Below are 20,147 nucleotides of genomic sequence, written 5' to 3'. Positions count from 1 at the left end.
CTTCATAAGGCATTTAATTATACTGAGTTCCCTCTGGTTTCACCACCACCACAAATTTTATTCAGAAGCACACAATTTTAAAATATTCATAAATCCTTTGGAACTACCCTCAGCTGAACTGGCAGCGCTTCTGTTAAAAGCTTTCTAAATGTATTTCTTGAGTGAGATATTATGCAGGCCTCTATGGGAGCAGTTAAATCAAAGGGGCTGTGAATCAAATCAGATTATATGCATGCAGCATGTAATACTGAAAGACTTTAGTTAGCAAGCTGCTACAAGTCAGAACAGAAAGCAGTCTTGGTACCACGTGTGTTAGAGATCTGTCTTCCACTCATGTGGCAGATTCACTACCTCCCTCCCTGGTATAAGTGAGAAGGTGCAGTGTTTGCCCCCACTGTCACAGTGATCCCATAGGGCAAGAAATATATAGGAAATGCACCCTTTTTTGGACGAACTCATTGAAAGACAAAGTGAGTTTTCCAGATACATGAAAGCTCATGTTCAAAGTTTTTACAGATGGAGAAGCTGGTGGTAAAGTGGCAGGATAACAGCAACAGCAAAAAGTAAGCTGGGTGAGGGCAGGAGGAGGAAGGGTGGTCTGAGGGGGGTGTTAAGGTAACTGGTCTCACATTGTGATTTGTCTTCACCCCCTGGGGGACTGCCCCATTTGGACAAAGGTACCTTTCACTTGAGCTCCATAGGTGACTTTGGGTCAGTCATCCTAATTTAACCTGAAGGATTGCTGTGGATAACCACATGTAGGGCTTGTTTGAGAAAAGAGTATGCAATGCGATAAATGAGTAAGACGTTGCTCCCTCATCCATGCACATTGATCATTCATTGACTGTAATGTGAAGAGGCACCATAGAGTAATTGAGAAAAACATTAACATCACTGAATGCAGTCAAACTTTTTTCTGTGCGTGTTTGTTTTTAATTTAGCTGAGTCATAAGCATTTAAGAGTTCTGTTGGATCAGACCAAAAACCTAGCCCTATCTACTTTACAGTATTCTCTTCCCACAACGGCCAGTCATATAAGCTTGGGAAACCCACAAGCAAGACATGCACACAACACAACTCTCCCTCTTATGTTCAATGGGGTATTTTCAGGCATTCTGGCTGATACTTGAGTGTTGGGGTAACAAGTAAAGTACACACTGGTACAGTCTGACCCCTTGGGTAAATGGTGTGTGCCACTGAATTTCCAAAAACTAAAAAAAACCCTGATACCATGTAAATAGAATGTTTGAGCCACAGGGAAAAACATTGATTGGAGAGGCATATAACAATTTAGTGGATATATTTGCTTGGAAACTTTGTCCACAGGGTGGTGATATGGTGTGCTTGGAAATATGATAAAATCTAAACACGAACAAAAATAGGTTTGTCTGACCAACTGAGATGGTATGTTGACCTTTAGTCAAAATTCTTCTCTAGTAAGAATTCCAGGTGCTGATTGTAGTCTGCAAAAAAACACTCTTGTGAGCTGTAGAGATACACAAGTGCACAAGGTTAAAGGTTCCCTTTTAATCCAGTGCTATAACCTCTGCCAAAAAAGTATGTAAGGTTGACAAAGATGATTTATTCTCACAGAAAAATGTCTCGCAACAATCAGAAATTCAATACAAAGGAATGTCGTAGCTTTGTTTTCTGAATTTCTTGCTTAGATTTTAAAACTCAGGATTAGAATTAACGCACAACAGCATAGCACTGCATTTCCACCCTGTGAAACTTCCCCTTACAACTTTATTGATGGATAGGGATGCCATATTTCAAAAAGTGAAAATCCAGACACAATCATTTTTTTAGCTTTGACCAATGTTGTTGAGCTTTCTTTAGCAAAATTGCAAAAAAAAGACGTTTTTGAGCTATTTTCAGGAAAGTCGGCAAAAATGACGGTCAGCATGGGTTGCCATACATCCCAAACTTCCTAGACATACACGGAATACTGCAGTTGGAAGCAGTGCCCAGGCAGAAATCAGTCAAATGTTCAGGAAAATCCAGATGTATGGCAACCCTATATAGACACATCAGACCTAATGCACTAACTGGTCCTATCAGCTGGCTGTGCCGATAGGAGTTGTGGTTGTCCAAAATGCCAAAAAGGCTCCAGGAAAACTTGTGCTCTGCACACAACTGCACCACTTGTTCCTAACCACCCTCCTCATCAAACACAACTCATTGGTTAGTTTAAAAGAAACCAGTTTCGACAGAAAAAAACAACTTTCCAAGGGAGGAGCCACATAGCTCTGGTAGTGTTTATCTTGCAATCATATCTTTGCAACAGAGTTGGAAGAGACCACAAGGGCCATCGAGTCCAACCCCCTGCCAAGCAGGAAACACCATCAGAGCACTCCTGACATATGGTTGTCAAGCCTCTGCTTAAAGACCTCCAAAGAAGGAGACTCCACCACACTCCTTGGCAGCAAATTCCACTGTTGAACAGCTCTTACTGTCAGGAAGTTCTTCCTAATGTTTAGGTGGAATCTTTTTTCTTGTAGTTTGGAACCATTGCTCCGTGTCCGCTTCTCTGGAGCAGCAGAAAACAACCTTTCTCCCTCCTCTATGTGACATCCTTTTATATATTGGAACATGGCTATCATATCACCCCTTAACCTCCTCCAGGCTAAACATGCCCAGCTCCCTTAGCCGTTCTTCATTAGGCATCGTTTCCAGGCCTTTGACCATTTTGGTTGCCCTCCTCTGGACACGTTCCAGTTTGTCAGTGTCCTTCTTGAACTGTGGTGCCCAGAACTGGACACAGTACTCCAGGTGAGGTCTGACCAGAGCAGAATACAGTGGCACTATTACTTCCCTTGATCTAGATGCTATACTCCTATTAATCCCTTCTGGCATCTTCAGGTGGGGCTGGGAGAGACTCCCTGCCTGAAACCCTGAAGAGCCACTGCTGCTGCCAGTCAGTGCAGACAGTACTGAGCTAGTTGGACTTGATGGTCTGACTCCATATATGGCAGCTTCCTAAATTCTGTGGCAGAAGTCCTGAATTGATTTCGAAATGGGTTGCACTTGGGAGCCCTTCCAATTCTATGACCTTCCTCACAGGGTTATGTGGGGGGATTAAAGAAGGAGAACCATATAAACCAGGCATGTCCAAAGTCTGTTTTGGGGGCCTAATCTGCCTCCCGTGACAGTATATATCTTGGAGCAAAATCCTAAAAATAGCTCAACCACCTTGGTCGGCCCTCACGCATGCTCACTTCATCAAATCTGTCCCCCTTTGAAAAACGTTTGGGCACCCCTGATGTACACCATCCCCCACACTAGCCTTTCTAGGAAAAAGGTTGCACCTGGGGAGAGGGAAGAAGGAGTCAAACAACACCAAAGGGATAAATCAGAGAAAAAGCTTTATTCTGCCATTCGGGGTGGCAGAAGGCACCTGCGTGATAAATTCACAAAGCAAGTACAAGTTCACAGCCATTTGCACAGAGCATATATTCCCCTTCAGTTCCCTCCCCTTTCTCCTCAGGAGTCCTGCCCCATGATGAGTTTCCTGAGCATGAACAGAAAGCTCCTGTCTTGGGACTCTTTTGGACTCTTGGTGCCCTTCCCAGGAAAAGGGGATGACCAGCCAAGGGGGTGGGTTAAGGAGCCTCGCGGTTCAGCGTGTTCAAGATGTGTTGAAACTAGAGTGAGATAAGAGTCAATTCCCAGGCCTGGGAAGCAGAAAAGGCATTAAGCTACCTTTGTTACAACAGAGCAATGCCTTTTAGCTGCTGAGAAAATGATTTTGAGAAGCTTTGAGCCTGCTTTTTTTTGGGGGGGGGTGACTTCGGGTCTAGGTGGGGCACCTGTCCTCACCTCCTTCAACACTATCCTCCTTGGGAGAGAAAAAGGTAGTATATTTAAATGCAATCAATCAAAATATACTATACCATACTATAATTACAATTTAATAATAATTTAATATAGGATAGCTCAGTTGGTAAGAGCATGAAACTCTTAATCTCAGGATCATGGGTTCGAGTCTCACATTGTGCAAAAGATTCTTGCACTGCAGGGGTTTGGACTCGATGACCCTTGTGGACCCTTACAACTCTACAGTTCTATGATTCTGTGGCACTAATTATAATGTAATTAAATAAACACTATTATACTAATATAAATTATTTAATAATATTATAATATAACATTTAAAAATAAAGAACGAAATGCAATTATAAAGTAATACTATAATTAATATAAAATAAATAATAAAATGTAATTTAGTAAATGCCTACAAGGAAAAAGGTTGACCCGCCACCCTTGCCCCGCACATGGAGGCGCCGAACGGGAACCGGAAGTGAGGGCTGGGCCCAGTGCCGGCTTCTGCGCCTGCTTCCTCCCGCTTGTGAAGCTCTGAAGGAGCCCGTCTCCCCCCGCTCTCTATGGTCTGGAGGCGGAAGTCGCTTGCAGGCGCCGGCGCCGGGCTGGAGCTGCAGCTGCGGGGACGCGGAGCGAGGTGGCCGTAAGTCTTGCAGGAGGAAGGAGGGCGGCCGGCGGGGGGGGGGGGGGGTTAAACATTTCGTATTTTCCACAACAGAAAAATGCAAAAGGAGAAGACCGGATACATAAGAAGAACGAAAACAAACCAATGATTCCCCCTTCCACAAACATATTTGAAAGGATATAAATCGTTATTATATTTTAATATGGAGGGAGGGAGGAAAGGAGTAAAAGAGAAAATGTGATTATTTGTACAGGTTTAATAGATTTTTAATGTGTGCGTATCTGTTTAATTCTATCCCTGTTTAATTGTCTTTTAAGAACGATTCCCCTCCTTAGTTTTCTATGGTTTTAGCTGTGTTTAAGCTAACCCCTGTCAGGGTTAAAAGACGGGGCATAAATAAATATATAATAATAAAAATTCAAAAACAGGTCGGGGCTCGTTTCCAAATGACATGTTAGTCTCCCGGGGCTTTCAAAAGTGGGAGGAGGGGATACAGGGTTATGTTGTGTCTGCAGATGGGAAGAAAACACTTGGATCTTGGAACATTATGTTTGCAAGACCAGAAAGTCCTACAGACCAAGGAAAGCGCTTGCTGTTTGTTTACTATTATTTCATTTGTTTCTTAAAATTATACACCATTTGATTGTTGTTGCTTTTTTAAAAAGCTCAAAGCGGTTTTGAAAAAAAGATCACAACTATACTTTAAAAACATATGACAGTTAAAGTACTAAAAGTGTTTAAAAATACAGCAGCTTTCTGTTGCATCACAGGAAACAAGTGAAAGTTGCCATAAGTTGCTGCTGCTTTTAGCTGCTCCCAAACCAAAGTCCATCACCATCATTTCATTTCGATGCCACCTTTCCATAGCTAAAACCATGCTCAAGGCAGCTCACAGCATGAAAATATTTACATAATTGCAAACATAACAAAAGTAGTCATATTCTGGGTGCTGTAAGGTTTATCAACCAGGCTTGGGGCTGGAATTGTAAGGGCACTGGGAAATTTCTTCTCCTGGTGCTGCTTTAGAGGTATTTTTAATATTCAAAAGTCGAGAAAAGCCTCCTGGTGCTTTTTTGTATTTGTAGCTCATCTTTGCCTCTCTTTCCTAAGCTAATTGCACTCTGACCTGTTGAAATCTCATTCTCTCCCATCCGGCTCCTCTTCTATTTTCTAGGAAAGCAGGGGCAATAGGAGTTCTGTGTGCTAAACCCTATTTATTTCAAGAGAGTGAACAACCCTATGCAGTGGCGTAGCGTGGGTTGTCAGCACCCGGGGCAAGGCAAGTAATTTGCGCCCTCTAACCCGTGGATTTGCGCCCCCTAACCCTAACCCCCAGATGTTGCGCCCGGTGCGCCCGGCCCCCCCTGCACCCCCCACGCTACGCCACTGGGGGCGAGGATCCCCCAAGTCCCCCCCCCCGCCACTCCTGACAAAGAATCTCGCGCAGCGCATCCCTCGCCCACCTGGACGGAGAGGAGCCCCTCCTGCTCCAAGCCACCCCCCCCTTCAAGCGGAGCGGAGAGCAGCCAGATCTCCCCCAAGAACCAAGAAAGAAAGAATGCAAGCGATGCTGCTGCTGCGGCGGCGGGGGGGGGGCAGGCACAGCTACCAGACGGCAGAGCAACAGCCCCCCCCCCCCCGCAAACGCCGCGGTCCCTGTGCGGGCGAAGCAGGCAGGGAGCAGACGAGGAGGCGGCGGTGAGGCCCCTTCCTCGAAGCCGAGACAAAGCAGGGGACCCCCCGCGCGCGCGCCCGCGTATCGGAGAGGGAAAGGAGAGGCGAGCCCGGACCCCCCCCCCTCACCCCGCCAGACGCGCCGGCAGCGCCCTCAGCTCCCTCCCGGCAGCGGCGCCTCCCGGCTCTTCCGCCTTCCTGCCTGGGCTCCGCAAGGTGGGCGGGCGGAGACGCGGAGCCAGGCCAGCCCCATCAGCCAGCACTGTGAGAGAGAGAGAGTGAGCCAGGTAGGGGCAGAGAGCTGCGAGTGCGCCCCCAAAAATGTTGCGCCCGGTGCGGCTGGCACCCCCTGCACCCCCCACGCTACGCCACTGACCCTATGGTATGTAGGATTGCTTCAGTTCAGCCTCCCAGAGTTTCTCGCTCCACCCCCTTGGGCATATAGCTTCTCCAACCAATGTTCTCCAGGATATTGCATAAAGACTTCCACCTCTGCTTTATACCACGGATAGGGAAACTGCTCCCTGCAAGATGCGATTGGACTCCAGCTCCCACTCATCTCAGCCAACAGTCGGATATTGGGAATATTGTCCTGAAAAACCTGGATGGCCACAGGTTCCCCATCCCTGTTTTATACATCTTGCATCTGGCTTGACAAGGAAACGTTCAGCAAATGCTCCTAACCATGACCCAAGAGTGTATTTGGTTTCTTCTGCAACATGATATTGATGCCATTGGACTCTTTTCTTAAGCTCAGAAACTGCTTCCGCTTTCCACATAAACATTTTCAGATTGCACAGTTGTTTCAGCATGGCCTTTCTTGTGCTTATTTTAGTCTTTCATATTTTTGAAAATACAGTGGTACCTCGGGTTGCAGACGCTTCAGGTTACAGACTCCGCTAAGCCAGAAATAGTGCTTCAGGTTAAGAACTTTGCTTCAGGATGAGAACAGAAATCGTGCTCCAGTGGTGTGGCAGCAGCAGGAGGCCCCATTAGCTAAAGTGGTGCTTCAGGTTAAGAACAGTTTCAGGTTAAGAACAGACCTCCAGAACGAATTAAGTTCTTAACCCGAGGTACCACTGTAAGAAGATAGAATTGTAAGGGAGAGGGAGGGAGAAAAAGAAAGAAAGAAAGAAAGAAAGAAAGAAAGAAAGAGAAAGAAAGGGTGGTTGATTATAAATTACAGAAAACAAAGAAGAAAATTAAAGGGAAACAGTTCTATGTTGCCATATCATTACTGATTTTATCATTACAGCAATTAATAATATGTGCCATTTTTTCTATAACTTTATATTCTTGTTGATTCATGGATTCCTTTATTTGTTTAGCTAACAGTTTCCCAAATCTCTCTTTGTGTTTAATGATTCTTGCCTGACTAGTTATTGTTGCTGTAATTATTATGATGCATTTTTAAAGTACCTACAACATATACTGAAACTTCCTAAAATACCTGACTCCGGATTAGCCCATTGTTTTTGACTGTTAACTAGAATCATAGGATTGTACAGTTGGAAGGGACCCCGAGGGTCATCTAGTCCCCTGCAATGATAGTTCTGAGACTACCTAGGTCATTTTGCCCCAGTTTGGTACCCTCTAGATCAGGCTTCCTCAACCTCGGCCCTCCAGATGTTTTTGGCCTACAACTCCCCTGATCCCTAGCTAGCAGGACCAGTGGTCAGGGATGATGGGAATTGTAGTCTCAAAACATCTGGAGGGCTGAGGTTGAGAAAGCCTGATCTAGATCAGTGTTTCTCAACCTTGGGTCCTCAGATATTGTTGCGACTACAACTCCCATCATCCCTAGCTTGGCGGGACCAGGGGTCAGGGATGATGAGAGATGTAGTCCAAGAACGGATGGAGATCCTGGTTTAAGAAACACTGTGCTTAGCATTTTGTACTGCGATATCCATCTGCCCCAGCCTGCATGACTGCGCTGGTTGAGAGCTGTAGTCTAAAAAATCTGGAGTTACCTAGGGAACTGTAGCAGATTCTGCCTTCTTTCTTGGGGAGAGACCATAACTTGGTGCAGACAGTGTGTTTGCTACTGTAGAATGATCAGGCTTAATTTCAGTTCCTAACATCTGTGGCTCCAGGATCTTGAGTGAGCAAGCAGGTATGAGGAAGATCTCAACTTCCATTCAAGCTGGGAGATGGGTGAGGGGAGGGCTCTTCTGACCAGCCTGAGCAGCAAGGGAGGCTTTGCCAGAAGTATCCTGTTGGGCCCTTATCTTCTCACCCCAAATTCCCTCTGGCTTGGCTTGTGTGTAGGAATGGGGCCGTATAGGGCTTTGCCAAACTCCTGCTGTAGACACTGAAGCAGATGGGATCAGGAGCTATGCTCAGAGCCAAAGAGAAATTCCCATGTGTGCCCTGGATCCCTAGCTGCCTATCCTTGATCAAAATATAAAAGTATTTGCATTGCTGTCCTACTATCAACCCAGCAGCTGGCAGTAACTAAAAAAACCCACACACCCAATTGAAGGCTATTATGGCAGCTATCTGAAGCAGCTTACTGTGTAAGGGCTTGGGATAATCAGTGACTATTGTGTGAAATACTGCTAGATTGCCTCTTTTTAAAAACAAGATCAATAAGGATATAGTTCACAGTGTATTTGAAGAAAAGCTTTAAAAGCAAGGGCAAAACTCGAGAGGAAATTAGGCTTCAGTTCGCTTATTACAGAAGGATTCAATTGGATTGAGAGGAACTGGGTGACGAAATTTGCGGCATTACTGCCTCGTTTCTCTCCCCCTCCAACACCCCACCACCTATGTAAATTAGATTTATGAGGGTGGACACAGTTTTAAAGCAGCCAAGGGTGTCGAAGTTGTGCTATCCAGGTAGAAGCATTTCTTCAGTGTGGCTACCATAAGAGAATCCCTCCCATCATGTTTTCTCTTTTTCTCTCCTGTGTTCACAAGTGACTTAGCCCTAAATCTCTCACATTCTTTGTCATAGTTCCATAATCTCAGGTTTCTCCCTGGATTTATTTTTTTAATGATTTTTTAATTAATTGAAAAGCATGTTTTAGTTTGGAAGTGGGTTTTTTGTTTTGAGCTTCTGCTTTTTGCTTTGCTGATTTAAAACAGTTTTTGAAAGGGAATCATTGTCCTAGATTGAGAAACGTCTTCATAAATGTCTTTATATTACAGCTTGAAATAACCGTGATCTTCTTCGCATTTTTCTCAGGAATAATGTTGCCATGTCTGTACACGCCTTGCTGTGCGAGAGGATTGCTATTGCAGAAGAGCTCATCAAGAGGGCAGAAGCCCTTTCTAGATTCCGGAAAGGAGGCATAGAAGGTGGATCAAAACTCTGCAGCAAGCTAAAGGCCGAGTTAAAGTTCTTGCGCAAGGTGGAGGCTGGCAAGGTAGCCATCAAAGAGTCTCACCTGCAAAGTACCAATCTCACTCACCTGCAGGCCATCATTGAGTCAGCTGAAAACTTGGAGGAGGTTGTCAGTGTTGTCCATGTCTTCACGTATGAGGACCAATTCGGGGAGAAACAAAGCTTGGTGGTGGACGTCGTTGCAAATGGTGGCCACACCTGGGTGAAAGCCATAGGTCGAAAGGCTGAAGCCCTGCACAACATTTGGCTGGGCAGGGGCCAGTATGGTGACAAAAGCATCATTGAGCAGGCAGAGGATTTCCTGCAAGCAAGTGGCCAGCAACCAGTGCAGTACAGTAACCCGCACATTATCTTTGCTTTCTACAACGGTGTGTCCTGCCCAATGGCACAGAGGCTGCAACAGATGGGCATATCGGTGCGGGGAGACATTGTTGCCGTGAATGCATTGATGGAGTGTGCTAGTGAAGACCTCCCCTTGAGCTCTGGCGAATCTGATGAAGGAGGGGAGGGACTTCAGGTGACCAAAGTAGATCGGGACAACTTAATAGCTAGTGTTGCTTTTCCTACGGAGATCCGAGTAGACGTGTGCAAGAGGGTTAACTTGGATATTACTACTCTGATCACATATGTCTCTGCCCTGAGCTACGGAGGCTGTTACTTCATCTTCAAGGAGAAAGTATTAACGGAACAGGCAGTGCAGGAGAGGGAAGAGAGTGTTCTCCCACTCCTGGAGGATTTCATGAAGGGCAAGGAGCTGTTTGCTTGTGAATCTGCAGTCAAAGACTTTCAAGTCATTTTAGAGACTTTGGGAGGGGCGGGTGAGAAAAGTCGAGCCTCGTTACTCCTGGAGAGAATCAAGGTGGTGCCAGACCAGCCCTCTGAGCGTGCCTTAAGACTAGTGCCCAGCTCCAAAATCAATAGCCGTTCTCTGACCATCTTTGGCACAGGAGATGCTTTAAAGGCCATCACCATGACTGCAAACAGTGGCTTTGTGAGGGCAGCAGCTAACCAGGGCGTTCGATTTAGTGTGTTTGTTCATCAGCCGAGGGCGCTGACAGAAAGCAAAGAATCTTCTGCCACACCTTTACCAAAGCATTCAGTTGGGCCCTAATGGTTCAGGAGTAGTCTGTGGCCATTAAAATAAGAGAACTAGTGGGTAGGTCTTATCCAATATTTGTGTGTTTATAATGTCTACAGTTTCAAAAGCAAAGCTTTAAAAATATACATTCAAAGATAATCTACCCACAGGGCAGAGAGAAACATGATACAGGACTTGGGGCTGCCAAGAAAGTATTGGGCCTGAGTTGAAGTCCACCTGCACCCAGTTGTGGTGCCAGGTGCAACTTATTGTATGTGCTGACATCATTTTGCTGTGCAGTTCCTTGCTTCCAGTGCATATTGTATGAAAGGTTGGGGACATGTGCAAATGGACACCAGGCTACTGCTTTGGATGCAGCCCTGCTGTGTTCCTTGTAAAGTTTTCATTCTGTCCTGGGATGAGGCACATTTAAGTCCCATACATTTATCCTATTGATAAATGTCATGCTTCCATGTGGGACTTCAAAGTGCATGCATTTGGCTGGATTATGTTCCAACTTTCTGCCCATGGCATAAGGTCCTATGTTTTCCAGGATCTATCTTCAGATGAAAACTATGGAATGAAGAAGAGCAGTACATGATGTGGAATATGTGGCAGAATACGCCCTGGGTACGATCCCACCAAAGTGAAACACACTTAAACCCATTTATTTAAATGTGAACGCCTTGGGCACCTGCTAACGTCTCTTACAGAAAGTGACAGGTTTTTTTTTTTTAGAAATCTCTATGTAGCTAGATTGTAAATGGTATTTTTTCAGAATCCTTCTGGTTTTCTCTTTGATGGTTCCACAGTAATTTATTTTATTAGGCGTAATTAAGTTATTAACAGAGTACAGCGTATCATCATAATGTTACCATTCAAACAGAACCAGTCTATGGAGTCTTAGTGCTCAAAGGCTGACTTTTTATGACTTTTCAGATTTTACTGCTGAAATCCTTAAAATGGCTTGGGGTTGTGGGAGTGGGAAAACTTTATATTAGGGATCAGAATAGCGCAATATGAATGATATGACAGCAACTGACAAAATACAGATGCATTATAATTAAGAAGCGAAGTTATACTATTGAACTCTCCCTTGTTACTTTTACCAGCTGTGTTAGAGAAGTTGAAATCTAATAATAATAATAATAATTAATAATAATAGATGTTCTGCCCTGTTCCTAGTGCTCTAGGTCAGATACTTAGTTTCACATTATAAAAGGAACAAGCAGGAACCTTTCCCCTAAACGGTGTCTTGGTACCTGCTCTCTCAACCCCCCCCCATCTGCTCTACATATGCATGAATTAAATAAATATGCAAAAAGTTGGTGTTAAAAGTTGAGTTGCATTCTATCTCCTTCTGTGTGCCATTCAGACGCAGAAATGAGTTTATACTTACTCAGCATGGTCATCAAGTCAGTGTCTACTGTGGGTTCTTAAACATTCTGAATATAGTGTGTGCTGTTTCTTTGACACGGATTGTGTAAGAATTGTGGGTTACGGACGCGCCGAAAACCAGAAGTACTGGAATGGGTTACTTCCGGGTTTTAGCATTTGCTCATGCGCAGAAGCGCTGAATCGCAACCCACGTGTGCGCAGACGCAGCGCTGCAGGTTACGAATGCTGCGGGTTGCGGACGTGCCTCCCACATGGATCACGTTTGCAACCCGAGTGTCCACTGTATTTATGAGGCTCCCTTCACTCCCTAGGGCTCAGTGCTCTGGAAATGTTGCAATACTTTGCCTTTGTTTGTCAGGTGGAGTACAGGAAAAATATGGAAGAGCATGAAGACTGGATGCAAAAGGGGATGGAAAACAATAAACAGTTGTGCAATATGCCCTTCTGTATACATACCTTGGAGTAAGTGCCGTTGAACACACAAACATGCATAGGATAGCACAGTTGGAAAATTTCTGTAGATTTTGCCTACATGTTAGCACTCTGCTTTTGATACCCATCAGGCCTAGAAGTTTAATGTGCATGTTTGTGGGGGTTGGGGTTCATTTTTAGTACATCAAATTGTGCATTCGCATCAATGCCATACAAAACTTCCTCTGGTACAGTAATTATTTGTTTGAGTATACTAGTTTTGAAGACTGAGCGGAGGATGGTAACCAACAGTACAGTGGTACCTCGGGTTACATAGGCTTCAGGTTACATACGCTTCAGGTTACAGACTCCGCTAACCCAGAAATAGTACCTTGGGTTAAGAACTTTGCTTCAGGATGAGAACAGAAATCGTGCTCTAGTGGCGCAGCGGCAGCAGGAGGCCCCATTAGCTAAAGTGGTGCTTCAGGTTAAGAACAGTTTCAGGTTAAGAACGGACCTCCGGAACGAATTAAGTACTTAACCCGAGGTACCACTGTATTTAATTTTCACAAATGGGAGAGAGGAAAACTTTAAAAGGTACACTCTCTTGTGCATAGGCTTCTTATTCCTACTAAAGAACCCATAATTTTAAGCAGCTTAAATTTGTTAAGATTGTCAGGCCCACAGTGAATCAAGATGGGTTTAGAACGTGGAAGAGAATCCCAGGTCTTCCTGGAAAAGGCCTAATTCTCACTCCTCTTTTCTTGTCACTGAAAAGTGTTGTCTGATTTATTCCAAGTGCTTGTCACCACACAAAGGACATGCAAATGTTCTTTTCAATGCAACCAGTTTTTGACACTTCTTTTGTGCAACTGTTATCCACTCAAGTCAAGGGCTCTTAAACTCAGCCACTCCACGTTTCTTCCATAGAAACTTGACTTCTCATTCACTTTGAGAAAAGAGTAAAGTAGCCCTCTTTCTGCTAGTTTTACTGCACAATCATAAATGGCATGTTCTCAAAGGAGAGCCAGTCTGGAGGCTCTTTGATCACTACTAGGCCTCAAGGGTGTACTTCTAGTCTATAATACTGGTACCGTACCATGAACACGTCAAGCCCAGACATTTTGCAAAGCTGTGCATGCAAGCATATCTGGGGACATGGGTCTAAATGTGTGAATAATTTTTGCCCCTTTCTCCTGAAACTTGGCGACCTGTTGGGCAGAACAGGTTCTCTCTCACACATGCAACACTGACGTTTGCACCTTCAACGTGTGCCACATTATGGCCCTGTTAAGAAGGGGTGGGTTCTGGTTTCCTCATACAAAAAAAATAGCCAACTTCTAGTATTTTACATGCAGCTGAAAGTTTAAGGCAGGGAAGTTGTGATGTCATTGCTGTAGTCAGATTTGATTTCTTGAGAATGGGAAGAATAACACACTGTTATATTGATGGGGGGGGGCGGAGAGACGCTCACTTGCTAAATCCGGGTGGCTAACCCACAAACGCCCAAGTTATTCTGCTCCTGTCCTGATGGGGATGCAAATCACTCCCTCCTTGGTCATCAAATAATCACTTGATGACCAGGGAGGGGGTGATAACCTCACCTCAGCTGAGAAGGGGGCTGTGCCATGTGTATGTGCAAGAGTGTGGATGTGGAGGAAGGGAGGTTTGGCCAAGAGTGCATGTGGCTTTCAGACCAAAGCAGTCAGCAACGTTTGTGCTTGATACTACCTTGCATCAGCTTTTGAAAAGTAAAAAACTACCATATTCTGAATACAGTATAAACAGTCCTACCTAGCTCCGTTAGTAGTGTGTTGTGTGTGAGAGAGGGGTACACATCAATGAGGGAAAACTTCACGCTTTTGTCCATGTGCAGGTAGACAGCCCAATGTAAATTGTTTGAGGGGTGTATTATTGACTTCTCTGCCAATAAAATGATCAATCTGATGACAATGGGAGGGAGCAATTTGCATCCCTACTAAGGAGCTTGGCTCTACCCACCCCAATGCTGTGTCTGCTTTAATTGGCTAATCCTTTTCTGCCAAAATTGGTTGGGGGATCAGGGAGAAAAGGACTGGAGAGGATCCGACTCTTGATGTAAAGAGTTGCAAGTATTTCTATGTAAATATCCCTAGCCTTCAGGTGTAGATCTGAATTTAGTGTAATATGTGAAGGGGCCTGTGGGGGGGGGGGTGTGCTGGACCCATCCGCTGCTGCTCTTCTTGTCTCCACAAGTTGGAAGATGGCTGTCAGAAGCACCCCCTGTACTCAAGAGCCTTTTTAGAGCTCTGGATTTTTCAGGGCTCACAAATTTGCCCTCCAACTTGCAGAAGAGCACAGGGGCTGGAGCCAGCACATCCTTTCTCACTACCCTCCTCCCCCCACATTTTAGATAATATTGAATGTGCCCACCTGAAGAGGTCTTCTGTCTCTCCATAATCCGCATCCACTTTAAAATGGAATTTGTGAGTGTTAACGGAGAAATCTTGAGGGCTCCCTTGGACAAAAAACAAGGACACCAGCCAGGAATACTAGAGGAAAACAGCAGCCAGTAGGCTTGGTCTTTATTGAAGACTGCTGCGACAGGACTCCCACCTGCCACAAGGTGGAACAAGATGGAAACCCCCGAACAAAAGAGAACCCAAACTTTTATTAGCTGCTAATCCCCAATTTACACACCCCAAACTACATCACTAATACATCATGGTTACATCATAAAAGGGGAGGTCTGGTGGCAGTAATCCGAGCATCCTGGACCCTGCCCCATGGTTCCCCTTGCCCTCCACCAAACACCTGTAACAAAAGAGATACCGGTATTTACATTTCCCTGTTTCCAGCCAAGTTAATCACACCCTTTTGTCTCTGTCTGGGTTTGGTATTTCTGGAATGGCTACCTGTCTGGCACTCAGGTATCAGGAGGCCAGGAATTATCACTCAGGCAGAGGGGCTGCTGAGTAGCTGAGCTCACATATCTATATGAATTTCTGATGTTTTTCCAGTGCCCAGTACATAGATACACTTATCAGTTAATTGTTACATTTGATATTGTGCAGGAAGAAACTGTGATGAAGTGTTTTTTGGGGACAAATCACAAAAGTCACAAAAGTGATTGGGCTGATTTTGGTAGTGGGCTGCATGTGCATGATATCTGCTGGAGGGGCACCCCCCCAACCTATATATACATTCCTGCAACATGAGGCTACAAGTCTATAGTGTAAAGACTGGCTTGTAAGGAACGGCGAACTGGGAAAGGCTTGGAAACAGTAACACAGCACAGTACAAAGGGTGATAATGTCATTCCATTTTTATTTTAGTTTGCAAAGCAGACGGCACATACAATAGAGACAGCCCATTGGTGTGGGAGATGATTGGAGGGGAAAGTGATAGTAGCATTAACACAGTATAACTGCTACAAGTCCACTGCGAGCTGTCTGGCATGTCACAGTTTAATAAATAACAAACAAAATGTAGTGGACTGGGTGGGATAAACCACCAGATACTTATTTATCTGAAACCCAACCAATTAGGTTTAAGGCTTGTTGGCATTAAACCTACATTTACTGGAGGGCAACTTCAATCAAGACAACATTATCAGGGAGACATCAATTCAGGTTCTCTTTCTGGATTCATTTTCTTTTTATTCTGAAGACAAAAACACAAGACAAAGATCAGATAAAAGCAAGGCTGCACAGGGGGCCATTTCAGTGGCAATGAAGTTGTACAGAGATTCTAGATTCATTTAATTAAGCATGATTAACAAAGTTGGAGTACCAATCCCCAATTTATTATCACTTAGACTAAAAGTTTGTACATGTGATTCCTAAGGAAATTTCAGAGGCAACAGGAAATGAATTTGATATTTAAGTTTTTAAAGTGCATTTTTATTCTCTGACATTACTTCCATGTTGTCTAGAGAGCATGTGGTGGTGATGGGAACACATGATCTGACAGTTCTTCACTGCTAACAGCTGTGTTCTGGTGAGTAAATAATTGTCTCATTGCCCAATGGGGTTGGTCTTGCGTGTCCCCCATCCCCCAACCCCAGGGCTCCTGTGCCTTTATCAGCTGTAAGGCTATCAGCTGGCAAACTTTCTTGGGCCTTTAGCCTGCAGAATTTCTACATGTCTTGAGTGCTCTGCCAGAAAACAGTGGTAATACTGATAGAGAACTTGGGCCTTAAATCCAAACACAGACCCAAGTGTAAGTAAGGAAAGGCAAAAGGAAAGAAGGAGGTCATTAAGTGTCTCTAGTAAGTTAAAAATTTACAGATGCCACACAGAAAAGCAGACTGGATTTATATACAGTGGTACCTCGGGTTAAGTACTTAATTCGTTCCGGAGGTCTGTTCTTAACCTGAAACTGTTCTTAACCTGAAGCATCACTTTAGCTAATGGGGCCTCCTGCTGCCGGAGCCCGATTTCTCTTCTTATCCTGAAGCAAAGTTCTTAACCTGAAGCACTATTTCTGGGTTAGCAGAGTGTGTAACCTGAAGCGTATGTAACCCGAGGTACCACTGTACTCCTCACTGTGATGCAGGCAATATGTGGGATTAGTATTTAGTTAAATTATTTGCCTATTAAAAATATAGGTAGAAGCACTGACTTCTCAGCATACATCTAATTTCCCCCTGAACCTAATCACACAGGAGAAATGATCTCTACCTCTGCTTGTCTTGGTTCTGGTTAAAAGAAACTAGGCTCTTCCATGACATCCGTCTATGTTAAAAGTTTAGCATGGAGCTTATTTCTTGCACCAAAGTTTCATTTAGGGATGCTGCCTCACGCCCTGAGCACAGAATATGTTTCTCCAAACCTCCTGACGCAGAAGACAGACATGACACCTTTTCTTTGTGGTCCAGTTATCTCACCCTCCCCACCCACATAAAATTTGCTGCAAGGAAGAGGGGAGATGACAGTTGAGGGGGGAGGAAGGAGAGAGGAATCCTCCATGCTTTCACTTCCCCCTCCAAATTCACATCCAAAATTCTAGCTAAAATTGCTCCTGATGCTATTTTAGCATGACCTATGGACCAAGTCAGTAGAAAAGAGAGATTTAAGTTGCTAATCACATATGGAACTCGGTGGGCCTTACTTCTGAATAGACATATATCTACTGGTGCTGTAAGGTTATGACCCTAAACACATTTAGCAGAGAACAAGTCCCATTTAACTTAAGAGAGACTACTTGCCTCTAAAGTAAACAAGCTTAGCATTGGCCTGTAAGCTACTGTGTCTGTGCCAAAAGGAGTCTTAAAAAAGTAGAATCCTAGGATTGGAAGTCTCAGCTTTATACTACTCATTTCCTTAATCCTAGCTTACACAACTTGGTTATGGTGGAGAAGGATTGTGCATGCTGTTTTCCTGCATAATAGCCAGTGATAAGTTGGCCAGGTGTACTGCTAACTCACATGCAGCATGTAAAAAGACAACCCCTGTGATTGTTGCAGGGGGCCACTTAACAGTGAACTGATGAGCATGGAACTCATCATGGTCTGGGGTTTCCTGCTTCTACAGAATTCAGGAATCCTCATATCTATTAAGTACAAGAGGTGGCCATTATTAGGGAGTCAATGTGGTCCGCCCCCCTCCCCGATGTTGAGTTCCAATTTTCACTAGCCCCCCCCCCCCCGCATGTTGAATGGGCAGGGACAATGGGAGCTGCAACCTAACAATATCTGGAAGGCCCCATGGTCTCTCTGTTAGACTTGTCGGAGTGACATTGCCACACTGAGTTTCTCATCTCCACTCCTATACTTTATTAGAAATTACTGTGTCTGTTGGGAACAGGGCATTGAGTCTATCTATCCTACTGGTTAACACCATCATTAAATCATGTGGCGACTGGAGCTGGGAAGTGGGGTATTCTCTTGGAGGATGCCAGTCCTTGTCAAAGTGTCACATACAAACCAGTTCTAACTGTTGCTAACAAGGTCACAGTAATTGCAGAAATAACTTACTTGACTCGTCTGTTTACGCTGCAGTTGGTTTTGGCTCTGTGCTTGGCTCTTTGCTTGCATCTCCATGGGTTTCTTCAGTTGGCAGGATAAGTGAAAAATCTCCTGATTCTACGCTGATCTCTGGGGCGGCCTCTGAAGTTGGCTCTGGACTTGGCTCCTTGGTTGGCTCTTTGCTTGCCTCTGTGCCTAGTTGAATAAGATGTGAACCTCCTTCTCCGCTTCCTTCCCCGCTTCCTTCACCGCTTATTTCCCCACTTCCTTCCCCGCTTCCTTCCCCACTTCCTTCCCCGCTTGCTTCTCCGCTCGCTTCTCCGCTCGCTTCTCCACTTGCTTCGCCACTCGGTTCTTCGGATGGCTGTGTGCTGGGCTCCTCACTTGGCCCTGCGCTTGGTCCTAAGCTTGTTTCACCAGTCGGCTCTTCTGTGCTTTCTTCGCCACCTGGTTCCTTGCTTGACTCAAGCGTTGTCCCCTCGCTTGGTCCTGTGGTTGGTTCCTGGGTCACAGGGGCAAGAGAAGCCTCTGGAAAATTAAAAACAGCAACATTAAAAAAATGCCAGGTGTCTGCTGTTACCAGATATCAAGAACCTGGGTACTGACATACACCAAACTCCTATGGCATTGTACTCAGAAATAATAATCATCCCAGAATGTTAAGGCATGATTAACTTTTCCATCTAGCATTAGAAGAATTTAACAAAACGCTAAAACTAATATTCCTTAAAGTATTTTGCTTACCTTGTATGATCAGAACAAGAGCTAATGCTGAGAGAATTGCAATTTTGGGCAACATTGTTGGCTATCAGCTCCTGGTAATGGGTAAGCAACTGAGAAACAAGCCGAAGTATCCCATGGGAAGTGATCTTCGGTTGTATTTATTGAAGCAAATCCTTTGCCTCCACCTACTCCAAAATCTATCTCCACCCTCAACGGAAGTTGCAAGATGAAACCCTTTAACATACTCAAGACTCAGAATAGGATCAGGAATCACCATTCCCATTGGTAAAATTCCACTTTGCTATCTCAGAGCAAGATAACCTTTATGCAATGACCTCAAAGGAAAATTACAGGTGTTTGTTGGGGGGATGGGGTGGGTATAGCAATGGAAAAGACTAACAGAGAATAAGGCCCATAAGAATTTGCTTCTGGCAGTGCTGATTTCTCAAGGCAAATTATCCCAATGCTCTCTGGCTGAGTGTGTTGGATACTGGGGAAAATGACCACTGACTCACTGAAAGTGCCTCTGGGCTGTTGGTGGAAGGTGAAGAATCAGTGGAAATGACTGTGCTGGGATGGGCATGCTATCCCAAAGCTCTCCTTTTAACATACTTTAAATGTCTTCAGTGAATCCCATCTTCACACTTTTCATGCTTTGTTTGTGATCCAAAGGAAATTATTTTTTTTTAATAAAGATTTTTATTAAAATTTTCCATAGAAACTCCAATCATACCAATTTCCACATCACATATTTTGACTTATTGGACCTCCCTCAACTTCTCTGACAATCATTCGTAATTGAAATCCTATCTTCACATTCCTTAATTTTAGTATTGCCTTTAAATACTATATTTCTATCCTTATTTACTTTCTTACAATATTCCTTATATTTTCACAAAGCTTCTTTAAAACACACTAGCGTTGTATTTTCCTCACATACAGTTTTCAAATACTCTGTAAATTTTCCCCAGTCCTCAAAAAACTTGTGGTCCTTTTGGAATCTGATTTTTCCAGTTAGTTTGTCCAGTTCTGCATAGTTTGTTAATTTTGTTCTCCATTCTTCCAAGGTCGGTACTTCTTCTTGTTTCCATTTTTGAGCCATCAATGTTCTTGCTGCTGTTAT

General features: G+C 44.3%; 1 protein-coding gene and 1 long non-coding RNA gene across 3 annotated transcripts; one reads left to right on the top strand and one right to left on the bottom strand.

The window, feature by feature from the left end:
* The first annotated feature begins 9,200 nt into the window (after positions 1-9,200).
* LOC309326204 (UPF0415 protein C7orf25) lies at positions 9,201-11,887 on the top strand. Its single transcript, XM_081834702.1, has one exon. The coding sequence runs from the start codon at positions 9,322-9,324 to the stop codon at positions 10,576-10,578; it is 1,257 nt and encodes a 418-aa protein (XP_081690828.1). The 5' UTR covers positions 9,201-9,321; the 3' UTR covers positions 10,579-11,887.
* Positions 11,888-15,643: 3,756 nt separating this feature from the next.
* On the bottom strand, positions 15,644-19,161 carry LOC309326282. 2 transcript variants are annotated; one of them, XR_014150260.1, is made up of 4 exons: positions 19,046-19,161; positions 18,566-18,829; positions 18,311-18,517; positions 15,644-15,996 (listed from the first exon to the last, which is right to left on the bottom strand). It is a non-coding gene; the product is annotated as an uncharacterized lncRNA (long non-coding RNA). The 2 variants fall into 2 exon arrangements; XR_014150259.1 differs by having other exon boundaries at positions 18,311-18,829.
* Between the last annotated feature and the right edge of the window lie 986 nt (positions 19,162-20,147).

Source organism: Podarcis erhardii (assembly GCF_964252035.2).
Source record: "Podarcis erhardii genome assembly, chromosome: 12".
Taxonomy (NCBI): domain Eukaryota; kingdom Metazoa; phylum Chordata; class Lepidosauria; order Squamata; family Lacertidae; genus Podarcis; species Podarcis erhardii.
The sequence above is the reverse complement of the archived record's forward strand: the minus strand, read 5'-3'. Positions and strand labels throughout refer to the sequence as shown.

What these genes read in the sequence shown, in the direction of transcription:
- LOC309326204 (XM_081834702.1), top strand. Translation starts at nt 9,322, where the DNA reads ATGTCTGTACACGCCTTGCTGTGCGAGAGGATTGCTATTGCAGAAGAG.